The following is a 13872-nucleotide window of genomic DNA, read 5'->3' on the forward strand; positions in this document are numbered from 1 at the left end:
TGTTCCTGTTTCTGTTTTATTCTCTCTACTGAGCCATTAGGGTGGCCCTGGTAATTTACTTTTGATAAATAAAAGAGAACAACAGGAGGTTCCTCTACCTTCAGAGGTATAAATATTTCTTAGAAATCAGAGACGGATGGAGAATGAAGTCCTTTCCTCCCCCTGTAGCAGTTCCACCACTCTCTGTCATAAATTCTAGGAGGGTCCCTTCCAGAAAGGGACCATTAAGTAGGTAACATCCAGCCTGGCCAATGCAGTACTGAACCAATGCTTTTACAAAAATAAATTTAATACTGCAATGTGATCTGCAAGCCCCGGAGCAAAAAAACCTGGGTGAGGCTTGATATACACAGTTGCCAATCTTTTTGTTTTCCAAGAGTATTTTTCCAGATAGGATGTGAGTCTATGGCTTCCACCAAGAAGTGCTGTTTATATTTTAGTGAATCTTTGACTAATTTAAAATTATCGTATGTATAGGTGCTTCTGAGTGGATAGTCACTCAGAAATTTTAGGAAAAATTAGATGTTAGGACAGCGTCATTAGGATCAATTTATTCTCAGAAAGAGCGGTGCTGCAGTGGCACAGGCTGCACAAGGAGGTGATGAAGTCACCATCCCTGGAGGTGTTCCAGAACCGTGTGGATGTAGCACTGGGGGACACGGTCAGTGGGCATGGGCTGGCGGTTGGATCAGGTGATCTTAGTGGTTTCTTCCAACCTTAATGATTCTGTGATTCTATGATTAACCCTTCTGACTATTTACACGCCATGTTCTGCGATACAGCCTGAGTGGCCCACCATCCATCCACATGCATCCTGCTCATTAATGTTAATCCAAAGCCTAAACTCTAAACTCTTGTAATGCCTCCTCATGCTTTAAAATTCTGCCGAGTTAATTAGAAGTTTGAGGTGGTCAAACAATACAGTATTGGGTTTTCATTAGCACTGTGGGGTCTGAAGGACATTTATTGAAGAAGGAATCTTCTCAGGTTTTTCAGGTTCTGTTCTATCTCTCATGGTGCCATAACTTTCTTTCTCCTTTCAATGAACTTGTAGCCTTTGTAGAAGGACTGCAGAACTGGGAGAGTGAAATTAAAGGATTTGCACAAAGCCAGGTGACAGCATTTGTGACGGAGGGGACGCTGTAAAGATGTGCAAAGCTCTTAGCAGTTCTGAAGCCACAGGCTCCTCAGGGAAAGAGAGAATAAGCTAAGTTACATTTGTTTACCCACGGCTTCCTTCAGCAGAGCTTTCCAGTGAATGAAAATGCACTGTCAGGTGGCTTCTTGGAAAAAAACTTGACACAAGAAAGTGTTTAGACAATGTCCGCCCCCTTCCATTCTTTAATGTGAATTACAGCCTTCCACTGATATAGCGCCTTTCACCTAAACATATGCAGAATCACTTTGGAGACTCTGGTAGCTGCTCAGGTTACCATTATTTAGCAATTATTTAGCAGAACATCACAATACTTAGCAGCAGTTTCTTAAAGGGTGCGAATATCCCCATTTCCAACTTAAATTATTGGGAGGAATTATAGGAGACTGTCATTTGCAATCTGGAACTAGATCCAGGCACTGGGGTTTTGTAATGAAGTAGCCAGGATCTTGGTTTTACATTTCATCCCCAAATCAGTGCCTTGAACAGCATGCACTCCTGCAGTGGAGGATTACTTCAGTGTGGTTCACTGCTTATTCACAATGAAAAAAACAACATTGTATTAAAGTCCCTCTCTGCTGTCCCAGGTTAGCATTTTGCATTACATCAGCAGCTGTGGTAGCTGTGAGTTCAAACCTCAAAATGAAGGTGAGATCTATCTTCCAGTTTTTGGAGAGGGAATCTGTAATATCCATGTAACACTGAGAATAGTAAACTTGTGGCTTGTGAGTTCTTTCACTCCTCTTTAACCTGACTTGCCAGTAATTTAATTAGTGCTAAACAGTCTGCACACAGACTTGCAGAAGTTAAAAGACCGACACATGATTCACTTCCAGTGACTTTTCCTGTTTTACACATGTGCTGGATGAAGCTGTGCTGTATTTGGAAGTTGATCAGTAATGATTGCACAATTCTAACCTTATTTAAACTATGATATAAACAGACATGATAGAAACGGATGCTACCAGGTTTTTTCCTACTTATAAGTGGTCAGCTTTTCTTTTCTTTTTTTTCAAACAAAATCATAACCTGGAAGAAAAGCAGTCAGACTTTGTGTAATCCCAGTTCAGTATAGCATTTGGCTTTTGTAAATGTGGAAGCCAAAAATAAACATCTGCTTGGCAACTTCACCAGAAGTTAACTATAAATGCAGTTTTCATCTTTTCAGTGAATGTGGCATTCAGTGCTGGTTGATATCTATTAAGGAATGATCCATAGCTGAGGTTTTAAAGCAGTTTTTTTTTCTTTTAATTACTGCTATGAACCTCCACTGCCTAAGGGAAATCCCTTACCCCATTTACTTTCCAGATATAATTCCTCATGTGCCAAAACATGAACTTTCCTTGGAAGCCTGAAGGCAGCTGGATGGGGTATTTGTATGTTCTTAGACTTTGGAAAAGAGATGGTCTTCCATTGGTCTGGTCATGACAACAGTAAAACTTAAACTTGGCCATATTTTCCCCCACTTTTCCTTAGTCCTTCAGAATTAGATCAGAAGTCTGCTTTATGCAGGGTAGGTTTTATGCAAACATTTCGAAGTATTGAATATTGCATCTTTGGATATTCAGAAGGATCTTGTCAAGAAAGATTAAGTGTGATGACTCTTCTCTCCAGGCAGCTAAACTCTGCATGTGGCGGAGACTTCCAACTTGCCAGTATTGGGCTCCGGTCCTGGCAGTCCCAGCTGCAAACATCTCCAATAACCTCGTCTTGTCCAATCTCCACTTTTCATCAAATTCTTTGTAACCTCTGCTGCTACCAGCACAGGCAGGACATCATTAATGCAGTATGAAATCTTTTATTTTGGGAAGGGAAAGATTTTTCAATACATTTCTAACTTGCCTCAGTAGCCTGCCCATTTCTGAATTCTGCAGCCCTCCTTTCTCTTTGTTTTGAAAACTAATTGCTTCAAAGTGGAAAATCAATAACCACATTGTTAACCTTTGTTTTTAAACGCTACTGAAAATGATGAATGGTTTTCTTTTCACTCCTGATGAAGTATCAGTCCTGAAATGATTCACACACAGCTGTAAGATCCAAGGCAACAAGGACAGCCCAAGGCCAGGCTTCTCAGCATTCAGTGAAAAATTTTTCAGAGGATTCATGGTGTAAATAAGTCAGTCTTCATATACCGAGCCAAGGACAGCAGGTACAAGGCAGGGAAGGGTTATGAATTTTGCAGTTGGGCAGTAGCTGCTCAGGAAACATGCACACCAATCCTGTTAACAGGCACTATGCTGGGGTGAGAAAAGAAGTGAAGGAGGGGCGTTGCACATGTTCCTTCTGGCACCCACCTTCTCTATGTAGAGCATAAATGTGCTAACCTGATGCTTTCTCCTGTTCATTAAAACTTGTTTCCATGGGCATTTTTCTGTGTGAATGATGGGGGAACTAGGAAGAGATATAACCCCTTGCCTAGTATTTATGATTAGTTAGTTCCTCTTCACTTGCTGAATCTCCATTTATATACAGTAAGAGCAAATATGTCCAGCAGAACTGGGAAAGAAAAATGAAAATAATGGTGAAATTACCCTGGTTCTCATGAGAAGCACTGTGACATTGTACCTCAATTTAAGCAAATAACAATAGCATTTTGTCTTCATTAACATCTATGTAATGGCAGGAGAAAACATGCTGCAGAACAGAGCAATGGTCAGAAGCCTTGAGATTTGGATCACCAGTGTCCTGTTGGGTGCAGGTGCACTGTTTCCCTCTTTGAGCAGCTTCCTCAATTATTGCATAGTTGGTCAACCTACCAAACAGTAGAGTTGAGCTTTTAATTAGGGTTTGGTTGTATGCTTGTCTCCCAGGCAATATCACCACAGAGATGATCTGGCTTTTAGGATCTGAAAAGTATCAATCTCCAAAACAATGGCATTGTATCAGCCTTACTCTTTTTCTCCAAAGAGAACTCTCAGAGATGGTAAAACAAAACACATGATGCCAGCTGCTGATTTTGCTTCAGCTCCCAGTGGCCTTCTGTCCCTCTTCTCAGTTTGTGCATGAAGTGTTTTGATGGCAGTACAGAAGCACATCCTAAACAATGCTCTTCACTCCTGTGTCAGGCCTGGGATTGGATTCTCAAGATAGCTCTTTTCTTGCATATCAGGGAACACAGCAAATAAATACTCGTGGGCAAGGCAGCTTGCAATAAGTAGTCTGCACAAGGATGTCTTTGCAGAACCTGTTGAGTACTTGGCTTCTCTGCAGAGATGCTCACTCCTGGCTTCTTTCCACCTGGAAGATCCAGCAGCCAGACAGTTACCCAGCCCATCCCATGCCTTTCCTTTCTCTTCCTTGCGCAACCCCTGGAAATGCCATTTCAATGCAACTGCATTATCAGCATTCCCCTCCTTATCATCGGATTTCAGAGCCTTGGGGGCCACCCTATTTCATTGCTTTGTTTCTCTTCCTCTTGTGTTGGTGATGTCTGGGCCAAGAGCCATAGGCATTTTCAGATTCCCCTGGAAAAAGAGCCATAGGCATTTCCAGACTCCCCTGGAAAAACATTGCACGGTGCCAGACTTTATTCTTTCTTGCTAAGCGCCGTGGGGCTGGAGAAAGAACAATGTGCCTTTTCTCTCCCCACCCCCAGACATCCTCTGCTCTGCCTCTCTCTTCCACGTCTCGATTCACCTATTCTTTACTTCCCCACCCTTGCTGGCACTTGCCACTTTGCACTTCCCACCTAAGAGTCTCAAGGAAAGGAAGTGGAGCTGTGAAACCGGCTGGACTCACCCATTTCCCATTGCTGGCTGGGGCTGGCTTCGCTTCACAGCTTCGGGAAGGTAGAGGTTTGTGGCTGCGTAACCCTCCCTTCCCACTGCACCCAGAGAAAATTGTTTTTAATGCTGTTTGCTAAGCTGCATTTCTGACATATCTCCCCATGACAACAAGCCATTTTCCCTTCCTCAGGAGACTGCTCTCTCTTTCCTGATGTCATTTTCCCAACTCTCTGCAAGGCTATTGCAATAACACATCGGAATTTGGTCCGGAGCACGGGTGGTATGCACAGAGGCTGGCCCCAGCTTACAATTCACAGCCTCCCCGGCGGAGAAAAGCAGTTTGTTCATATCTTGCCACAGTCCTAAAAATAGCCGTGGTAGATAATGAGAGTGGAGGATAGTTTTCAATGGGACTGAATGTACTGCATGCAGAAGTTGCTGGGGAAGGCTCAGCCGCTCGTGTCATTCATGTGCTCAGCCTGGCTTTCAGCAGCAGCAGCAGACTTGAATCTGGGACTTTATGCAGTGTGGCTAATTGCACCTTTGTTTGTGTTTGTACATCTTAGCTGGAAATGAGGCAAACATGAGTGAACCAGCCTCCTGAAATCAAGAGAAATATTCAGTGTTCTGATAAAAACATACCTCTGTTGCTCACCCTATGAGGCAGCAGTGACTCAGCAGGCATGGAAATGTGATATGGAAATGGGCACCTACTGCCTGCTCTGTCCTTTACCAGATGTTCAGGCTTTGAGATATTTTGCTGTACACAATGGTCTGAATCTGTAAAAGAAAATTCCACCTGTTGTGTTCTGCCCAGCAGCCGAGAAGCAAACAGAGGAAGAGACATTTCTCTATTGATAGGACTGAACGTACAGAAACCTTTGCAACCATCATATTTTTGAAGTATTTATGGCTCAGTTCAAGTTATTCATACCAAACAAAAGCAAAGAAGCGTGAAGCATATTGGAAAATACTTCATAATCTCTCTGCACTGTTCAGAGAGTGAGTATAAATCCACTTTCCAGCAAATGGAGACAGGCAATTTATTACAGCCTTGAAGAGAACAGCTTATTTCTCCATGCTTCCTGCCCAGCAGGCTCTGCAAGCTGACTCACAGAGAGGTAGGAAGCCAAAAGCTGTGCTCCCTCTTTCTTATCTGTTTCTTGAGGATAGAGCAGTGGCCGAGCAGGAGCCATGCTCATGCAGAGCCCTTTGGAAATGTGTGACTGTGCTGGAGCTTCACAGCCCCTTGCTTTCTGTCCCATGTGCCATATGTTTTGGGGAGGATATTCCCTCTACCTGTTCATATGCAAGGGCCGCTACTCAAACTGATTGTGCAGGTGAAAGTGGTTTTGGTCCACCCCTGGTGCACCCTTGTCCCATCACCCCCTGTAGCCGTGGGACTTTGTTGCCATCAGGGCTGCAGAGGAGGCACTGAAGATGCTCCTGCTGCATACGGCCAGTGAGGGACGGTGACACAGTTGTTTTGATTTGTTGGTCAAGGATATTTATCTCACAAACGTTCTCCTAATGGGAAATGTGTATGCGTGTACTTGCACGCATGCACGTAAGCAGTAAACTCCAGCAACTAGATTAAGGCCATCAAATCACTCAGTACCAATCCCCACAGGGACCATCACATGCTCTAGTTTTGAGCTCTGACCTTGATGCTTATGCACGTCTTTAGCTGTACATGTGTGAGCTCTCCCACAAAAGTCACATGTGTGAAGTTAGGTATGTGCTAAAGTGTTCTGCCAGACTGTGTGCTGTGGTTACAGGGGCTTGGGGTGCTCTTGAACCTGTTTTGGTGGGGTAAGAGGCTTTAGATTTCATTATTAAGAACCTGATATGTTTCTCTGTGTGAACTCAAGGTCTTGGAGTTATCTGAAATTCTCATTAAGACAAGAAGCTAGGAAAAGTACAAATTCCTCCACTAGTAAAGTTACTAAAAATACTATAATTAAATTATCTAAGTCTTAAAACCAGTAAAATGTATCGAGGAAATGTGGTAGAGGTATAAGTACTGTGCTGTGAGAGTACCAAAGGGACTAATAGCACTTTCTCTGCGGATCTGGAATATTTTGAGTAGTTAATGTAGTTGATGTGAAAATGCATATTGCATTTGTTCTGCTCTTGATTCATACGCTGTGACCCTTAATAAATTTTGATGGTACGCACAGTGGAGCTGTTGCAGAGAAAGGAAGGCAAATAAGCAAGCAAGAAAAGGACCTAAAGAATGGACAAACAAGTCCTTTCATAAGGTATTTCTCAACTGAGATTATTTCTTACTAGGCTTAAGTTGTTCGGGTTTGTCGTGTACCACATCTGGCACCGGTCCAGTGAGGTTTTGAAAAATGAAACCAGCTCTGTTGGGTGTTAAAAGCATAAGCACACTTTGGAAATATATTTTTCAGAATATACATCTGAGCAAAATGCATTTCATAAAAGAAATTCTGTTGCTGATATTTGCTTTACAACCAAACAACAACAAACAGAGATAGAGATCTTATTTTGTTCGGAAAGATGGAAACTACGAAATATATTATAAATAAAGAAAATGTTATCATGATTCATGGCGTTTTTGTGAACTACTGAAAAATACCGTGGGCTGCATTCTCGTTTGTGTTGATGTCTTCACATCAGGGAAGGTGAGTCCAAACACCCTTGCTGGTGCGATCTGAGCAGACTGATGGAGGTGGGAGATACTCAGTTGGCAGAGATCCCATACGTGAAGGAGAGGAGCTGGAAGCAGCACCCATGTCAATGTACACTGTCCTGCTTCGCCGCCAATCCTGTTTCAGGATGCCACTGGATCAGTGGAAGCCTGCTGACAGAGGTCATTTGCTTGCCGGTCTTTTGGGACAGGTCACTAGGCACTCTTGATAGTCCTTTGATGCCCTATCCTTGGAGATATTCAAGGCCAGGTTGGATGAGGCCCTGGGCAGCCTGACCTGGTAGGTGGCAGCCCTGCCCATGGCAGGAAGTGGGACTGGATGGGCTGTAAGGTCCCTTCCACCCAACACATTCTGTGATTCTGTGATTCCTTGAGCCCATCCGCTGGGGAAGGGCCTATGCAGGCCACCAGGCAGACAGCATAGAGTAGAAGGTGTTTATCGAGAGTTTCGCCTCCCTGAGGCAGTTCCAGAGGGGAAAAGTAGCCACTGAAAAATGAGGAGAGCTATTGGAAATTAGCCTGTAATGATGCTGTGGCTTGTTGAGACAGACACTCCTGTGGTATGCTGAAGTTTGGGAGAAGACACAAACAGCAACTTCTGAGCTGCTACCTGCTTTTCCTTTCATTTAGGAATCGCACAAGCTATCTGTTTTGATTTCCTCATCTCCTCTAAGCAAGTGTATAGTGCCAAATCATCACTTGCCTCCCAAAGCTTAAATAATAAATGGCCATATTGCACTTTGAGTATCTTTGTGTTCTATACAAATACCCAATGATAGCATTGCATCGGTAGGTGTGAGTGCTTCAATCCTTGCTCAGAATGCAGTGCTCCTCCTGGTATGTCCTCTCCCTCTGCAAAGGGACATCGCCTTCCTTGCAGTGCTCCTGCTGTTTGTCCAGGTGGTCAGATACGTACTGAGTGTGGGTATGTGCTAGGGGTGAACCAGCCATCCTGGGTGAGCCACCACTGACGTCACTGCCATCGAGAGAGGGAGCACCTGCCTCTTGTCTTTCCCCATTTCTAAATGCCAGTCACTGTCACAGATCTGAAGTGGCTGAGGGAGGGAAGAGAAAGCCCCATACAGTAAAAGCTGAGGCATGTGTCTGGCACGCATTCTTTCCCGATGCTGGGATGAGGTCTTGCAGTCTGGATGTCACTGAGAAAGCCCCAAGTACTTCAGCTGGACTGCTGAATTCAATCCCTTCAAAGCTGAATGATGTTTCCAGAAGTGCTCATTGTACCCTTTTCAAAATTCAGTTAAATCTTTAGAAACAACCTTTAGAAATCAAGGTTGCTAGGTGCACTAACCAGTCTCCAATGAGGGCTGTGAAACTGTATGTTCTCTGGTCCTGTAGAATAATATATATTCCCAGGAAACACATCTGTTTGCATTTGAAGATTAATCTAAACATATATTTACAGAGTGCTGCCACTCTTTTGCATTGTATTTGCATTTCTGTATCTAAAAATATATGTTTTCACATGTGCAGTTATTTCTGAGAGGCTATTTACAGTAATTATGTGTAGACTTACAAAAGTGCTGTATGTGAAGCACAGAGTCGCGTTGGTGGGAGATTGGCAGGTCCTCTGGGGTGCCGTTATTTCTTTACCAGCCATGAGTGATGAAGAATTTGCTTCCCGTTGTATATTTGACAATGGAACCCTTCTTAAATTCTTCCTCAGAGCCAAGTACAAAGCTGTCTTTTAATAAAAAAAAAAAGAAAAAAAAAGAAAAAAAAAGAAAAAAAAGAAAAAAAAAGAAAAGAAACACGTGTTTTTACCCATGTCTATATTTATTTCTTGCAGGAATGCACACATTGCTCCAAGAGCCACCCACATCCTTCTTGTATACAGGGTGTATTTGCATTTGCAGCCTGTCTCACTGCAAACATGAGAAGGGGGGAAAATGCAGCCTCCTCTGTACTGTTGGTTGGCCTCTCTATCTCTAGAGTCACTTGCAGATTACCTGGGTCACTCATGCAATTGGGATCTGTCGCATTACCTTTGCTAGAAATATGCATAGCGTAGATAAGACTGTAGTGTTGTTATTTTTAAAATCTCTGTACCAAATAGTTGGGTAATGAGGAAGAAAAGAGCTGTTTTGTTTTCTGCATGCTGATCAGCTAGTCATTTGACTTCTGCTTTCTGTTCCTCTGTCCCTAAGTAGGGTAGCACTTGAGCACGTGCTTGATTTTAAACACGTGCTGAAATCTTTGGGAATTCAAAGAAATGGAGCATATGCTTATTGCTTTTGTGAACAACGTTGCTTTTCAGAGTTGGATGCCTTATAGGAAACCTGATCCTTGAAACTAGCTCCTGTTTATGTGCATTTCCTTTTTTTTTTTTTTTTAATATTATAGGTTTTTCCCTTCTTTCTTCAGCATCCTTGATGCTACATCATGTAATGAAAATAATATTGGTCATGCTACTTGCAATTACTAAAGTAGGCAGTGAAAGTATTTTTCCAAGGGAACCAGGGAAATCACATAAATCACAGATTTACACACATGTTTTTGCAGGAGAAATCCATAGCAGTTGGCAGCATAGAATGATATAAGTTTTGTTTACCCATTAAGGGGTGGTCATCTCAGCAGGTCAGCGATGCATTTCAAAGGCTTCTTGTTGATTTTAAGCCAGCCGATAATTTACTCCTTGAACTCTGCCTTATGAAAATAAAACTCAGTAAATATTGAGTATAATAAAGGCCATGCTGCCATTCAGGCTGCACAATGCCCTCACCTTCTCTCACACCAGCGTCTCTCCATTGTTGGCTTGGGCATTTCTCAAAGGGCACGAGCTGACCTCTGCAATTATTTATGGAGCTGTTCAGATAAGCCTTTTTCACAGGCAACGCTCACACACTCGCAAGGGCTGTTATAATTTGAAATTATAGCACAGGTTTCAGCTATCGCTTCCTCTGTTCCCACCCTGCCTTTTGGAAAGATACCCAGTCACACGATGTGCTTGTAAAAAGGTTGCTGATTGAGGAAGGATGCAGGAAGGATATGGTTTTGCAGTGATTGCATAAGTGCTTTGCAGGGTCCGAAAGCCATGGGTTTATGTGAGGACGAGTTTAGATGTGAATTTCAAGAATTTATTTTCTCTGATTTTGAAATAAGTCACGAGCAGTTCAGCTGTTTTGGAGGACCATAGAACTCGTGCGTGGATGTGGTCTACAGCGTATTAGCAACGACAAATATCTGTTTTGTAATCAGCACCATGGATTCTCTGCCTCCTTTCCATCAGAGACCTCAGCCTTGTTTCAGAGAAATTGTCTCCAAAGCTTCTGTTTGAAATTGTCAGACGTGATCGTGTCCAACTGAAAGTTGTTCCCATCAAAGGCTTGGGGAGTTTTACCGTTTGCCTCAGACTGCTTAGACTAACACAGAGGTCCTTCCACAAAGTGCTGTGCTCCCTCTCAGAGAAGTCCTGAAGATCATGAAGCTTCATGTCATCCTTTGCCATAGTGAGAGTGTATTGCTCTCAAATGAAGGAGCTGGGGTGTGGAGGTTTGTATTTTAAAACTTTGTTTTGGTGATTTTGCATTCTGCCAACATCTAACATCTGTATTTATTTTCTGAACTCTCCTTAATGGATTATATGCATCTGTTCAGTTCCAAGAATAATGCTTGATTTCCTGAATTTATAGGTTGCAATTAAATCCATTCGTAAGGACAAAATTAAGGATGAGCAAGATATGATTCACATCAGACGGGAGATTGAGATCATGTCATCCCTCAGCCACCCTCATATCATCACCATATATGAAGGTTAGTGAACGTGATTCTCCTCTCCAACCACTCAGTTACTTTCTGCAGACTTGATATTCACGCTTCTTGAGATCGTGCCCCAAACTCTCACTCATGGCATAATCCATCTCTTAACAAAGAGACTGTTCTGAGTGCTGCTTTCCCTCTGAATGATCAGTGTTTCGCAGATTTCTAACCCTTTGTCCAGAGGAACTTCTTCATGTGTTACCTAAGTGTTACGTCTATAGTGGGTGGATATCATTGCATGTATAATTTATTCTTCCACTGGAAAATTCAGTTTAATTTCACCCCCCCTCACACAGCAGCTCCATGTCACTTTGTGTCCCCAAACCCCCTGCCAGTCCTTACAGATTTTTTTTCCCTGGGCTGTGCAAGACTGATTTTGTTTGCTCTGCTTATCATGGACAATGCTGTGTCTACCTGTATGACTTTGAATACGCTTTCCATTTTATTTACAGACATGTTCTCCTTAAGTGTGGTCCTCCATTACCTGAAGATTAGTCTTGCTGGTTCTGTGATTGCTGCTTTTTTACCATGAATCCCAGTATCTACTTCCAACCAACCTCTGCAGTTTCCTGTCAGTCTGGTCACTGGCCTATTACTCATGTTCCGTATTTCTGTTGTTTCTCTCTAACTCCTTTCTTCGTGGGACACAGAAGTGAAGCCTGATAATTCCTGGCTCCTAGAGCTGCTCTCTTGTCCAGAGCAAGGATCAGGAAGCTGGAGCATTCTTCCTTTTTTTGCTTATTTGTTTATATATTTGTAGAGTATTACTCTGCAGGAGAATATCCTCCTCCTTCCTTCCTTCCTCAAATCTACAATAGCTTTGGGGGAGGGGGACGTGTGCAGAGAGACACCAGCTAAGAGGTTCGCTGCCAGGCCCTACAAGAAGGGCAGCATACATGGACCTGGGCTGTGGTCTCTGAAGGCTTAGAGGGGCTTGGATTGGGTGGTCTTCTTCCAGGGGATTGCCTCTTCCATACACATAGGCAGGCAGCTCCGAATTTAGCCCTTCATATTTACGTGCCCACGAGGTAAATGCGCAAGGTGATGATATGTATATGGCAGCTCCACTCCAACAGTCAATGCAAGTGATTAAAACAAGGGCTGGCTTGGAGTGCTGTTACGGTATCACATATTGAGTTATTCAAAAGCATGTTCTTTTACTTGAAAAGAGATGAATATCTGTCTTTTTATTGAATAAACTCATAACAGGATCTGGGAACAGAAAAGAGGAGGGATGCTGTGTCAGCATGTGGGTTGCAAATGGAATAAAACTTATTTCAAATGTGCACAGGAACTCTGAAAGAAAAAAAGATTAAGCATGCTGTAGTGCTTTGACCAACAGCCCTTCTTATCCCTAGTTTGAATAATTTTTCCTGAGTTAAAACATTTATAAAAGTTAAAAGCATTACAGTATTTTTAAGAAGCAGATGATGAAGACCTGTGGGAGCAAACCTTTCCTCTCCATGGAGTGAGGAGTGTCATTGCTGCAGAGAATCAGGCAGATCCATCCCATCTCCAAGAGGACAAGTGCCTGTGGTGGGTGATATTACTTCCCTCTGCAGCTCCCTGCTGTTGTGTTCCATCAGCCAGCAGCAGCCCTTTGTGGAGACAAACCTGGAAGCAGTTTTTCTCTCATTTCTGGGAAGCTTTCCATTCTGTTGCTGGTTTGTTTCCTTTTAGTTTTCTAGAAAGCAGAGCAGCTTTTCATGGCCTCTTGTGTTTAACTCATGCCCTGGAGGGATGGACAGCAGAGGGCAGCCACTTGGTTTGAATGCAGCCCATTTGGAAGATGGAATTTTGTAGAGCTTGTCCAGCCTTTCCAAGCAGTCAGGGTCAGTTTCAGCCTTAGCAGCCAACACTGGAACATTGGATATCATAGTACTGGAAAGATGTGTGGATGAGCAGCTGGGTCCAGAAGTGCGGTCATGTACTGCCCAAAGATCAGGCTGTGAGTTCAGTGACCCTTAAGCGTGCTTCATTTCAAGCCTAAGAGTATACTTGTAGTAAGGTTATGGACTACATCTAGGACTCAAGTATTTGTGTCCTGTTGAAGTGGGATTTTAAACACAATTGGTGTTCCTCTTGAGTGAGGCATAAAGAATGATAATATTGCCATTCACTGACTCAAAATGTTGGGCTTCTACTCACTAAATTGGAGCCATCCAGTATTTAGGCAGTTGAGCTACACTGGAAGTCTTATTTCCCTCTCTTTAGTCAAGAGAGATCAACATCTACACTTGGTGGTTTGGTCTCTCCTAGAAGAACTTTTTTCAGCTAAGTGGGATAAATGGCATGCTGGAGGTCCTTTTGGTGGCGGATGGAGTCTAACTGACTAACTTAAGTCAGATGCTTAACTTGTAGACTGGAGCTATCCCGTGGGAACCTTTTTATGCTCACTGATTCTTACTGTAGGTATTCAGAACACCTCTGCATGTCTCATAACACTGACTCTACCTAGCATGGACAATGCTACATCTCTCTGTAGCATCTTTGAAAACTCTTTGTACAGCATTTACAAACATGTGTTTTCCTTAAGTAGG

The 13872-nt window shown here is 43.0% G+C and overlaps 1 protein-coding gene across 2 annotated transcripts in view; it reads left to right on the plus strand.

Annotated features, from left to right (window-relative positions):
• The window catches only part of NUAK1 (NUAK family kinase 1), a 47624-nt gene that overhangs the window by 12856 nt on the left and 20896 nt on the right, over window positions 1–13872 (plus strand). Inside the window, exons 1-2 of one of the 2 annotated variants that reach the window (XM_085227724.1) lie at window positions 10408–11065; window positions 11206–11326. In XM_085227724.1, the coding sequence (XP_085083850.1) occupies window positions 11254–11326 (73 nt within the window). In that variant the 5' untranslated portion in view covers window positions 10408–11065; window positions 11206–11253. Of the gene's footprint in view, window positions 1–10407; window positions 11066–11205; window positions 11327–13872 lie in introns of those variants that run through there. The other variant, XM_085227718.1, reaches the window with a different exon arrangement.

This window comes from Meleagris gallopavo, chromosome 1 (genome assembly GCF_905368555.1).
Source record: "Meleagris gallopavo chromosome 1, MGAL_WU_HG_1.1, whole genome shotgun sequence".
NCBI lineage: Eukaryota > Metazoa > Chordata > Aves > Galliformes > Phasianidae > Meleagris > Meleagris gallopavo.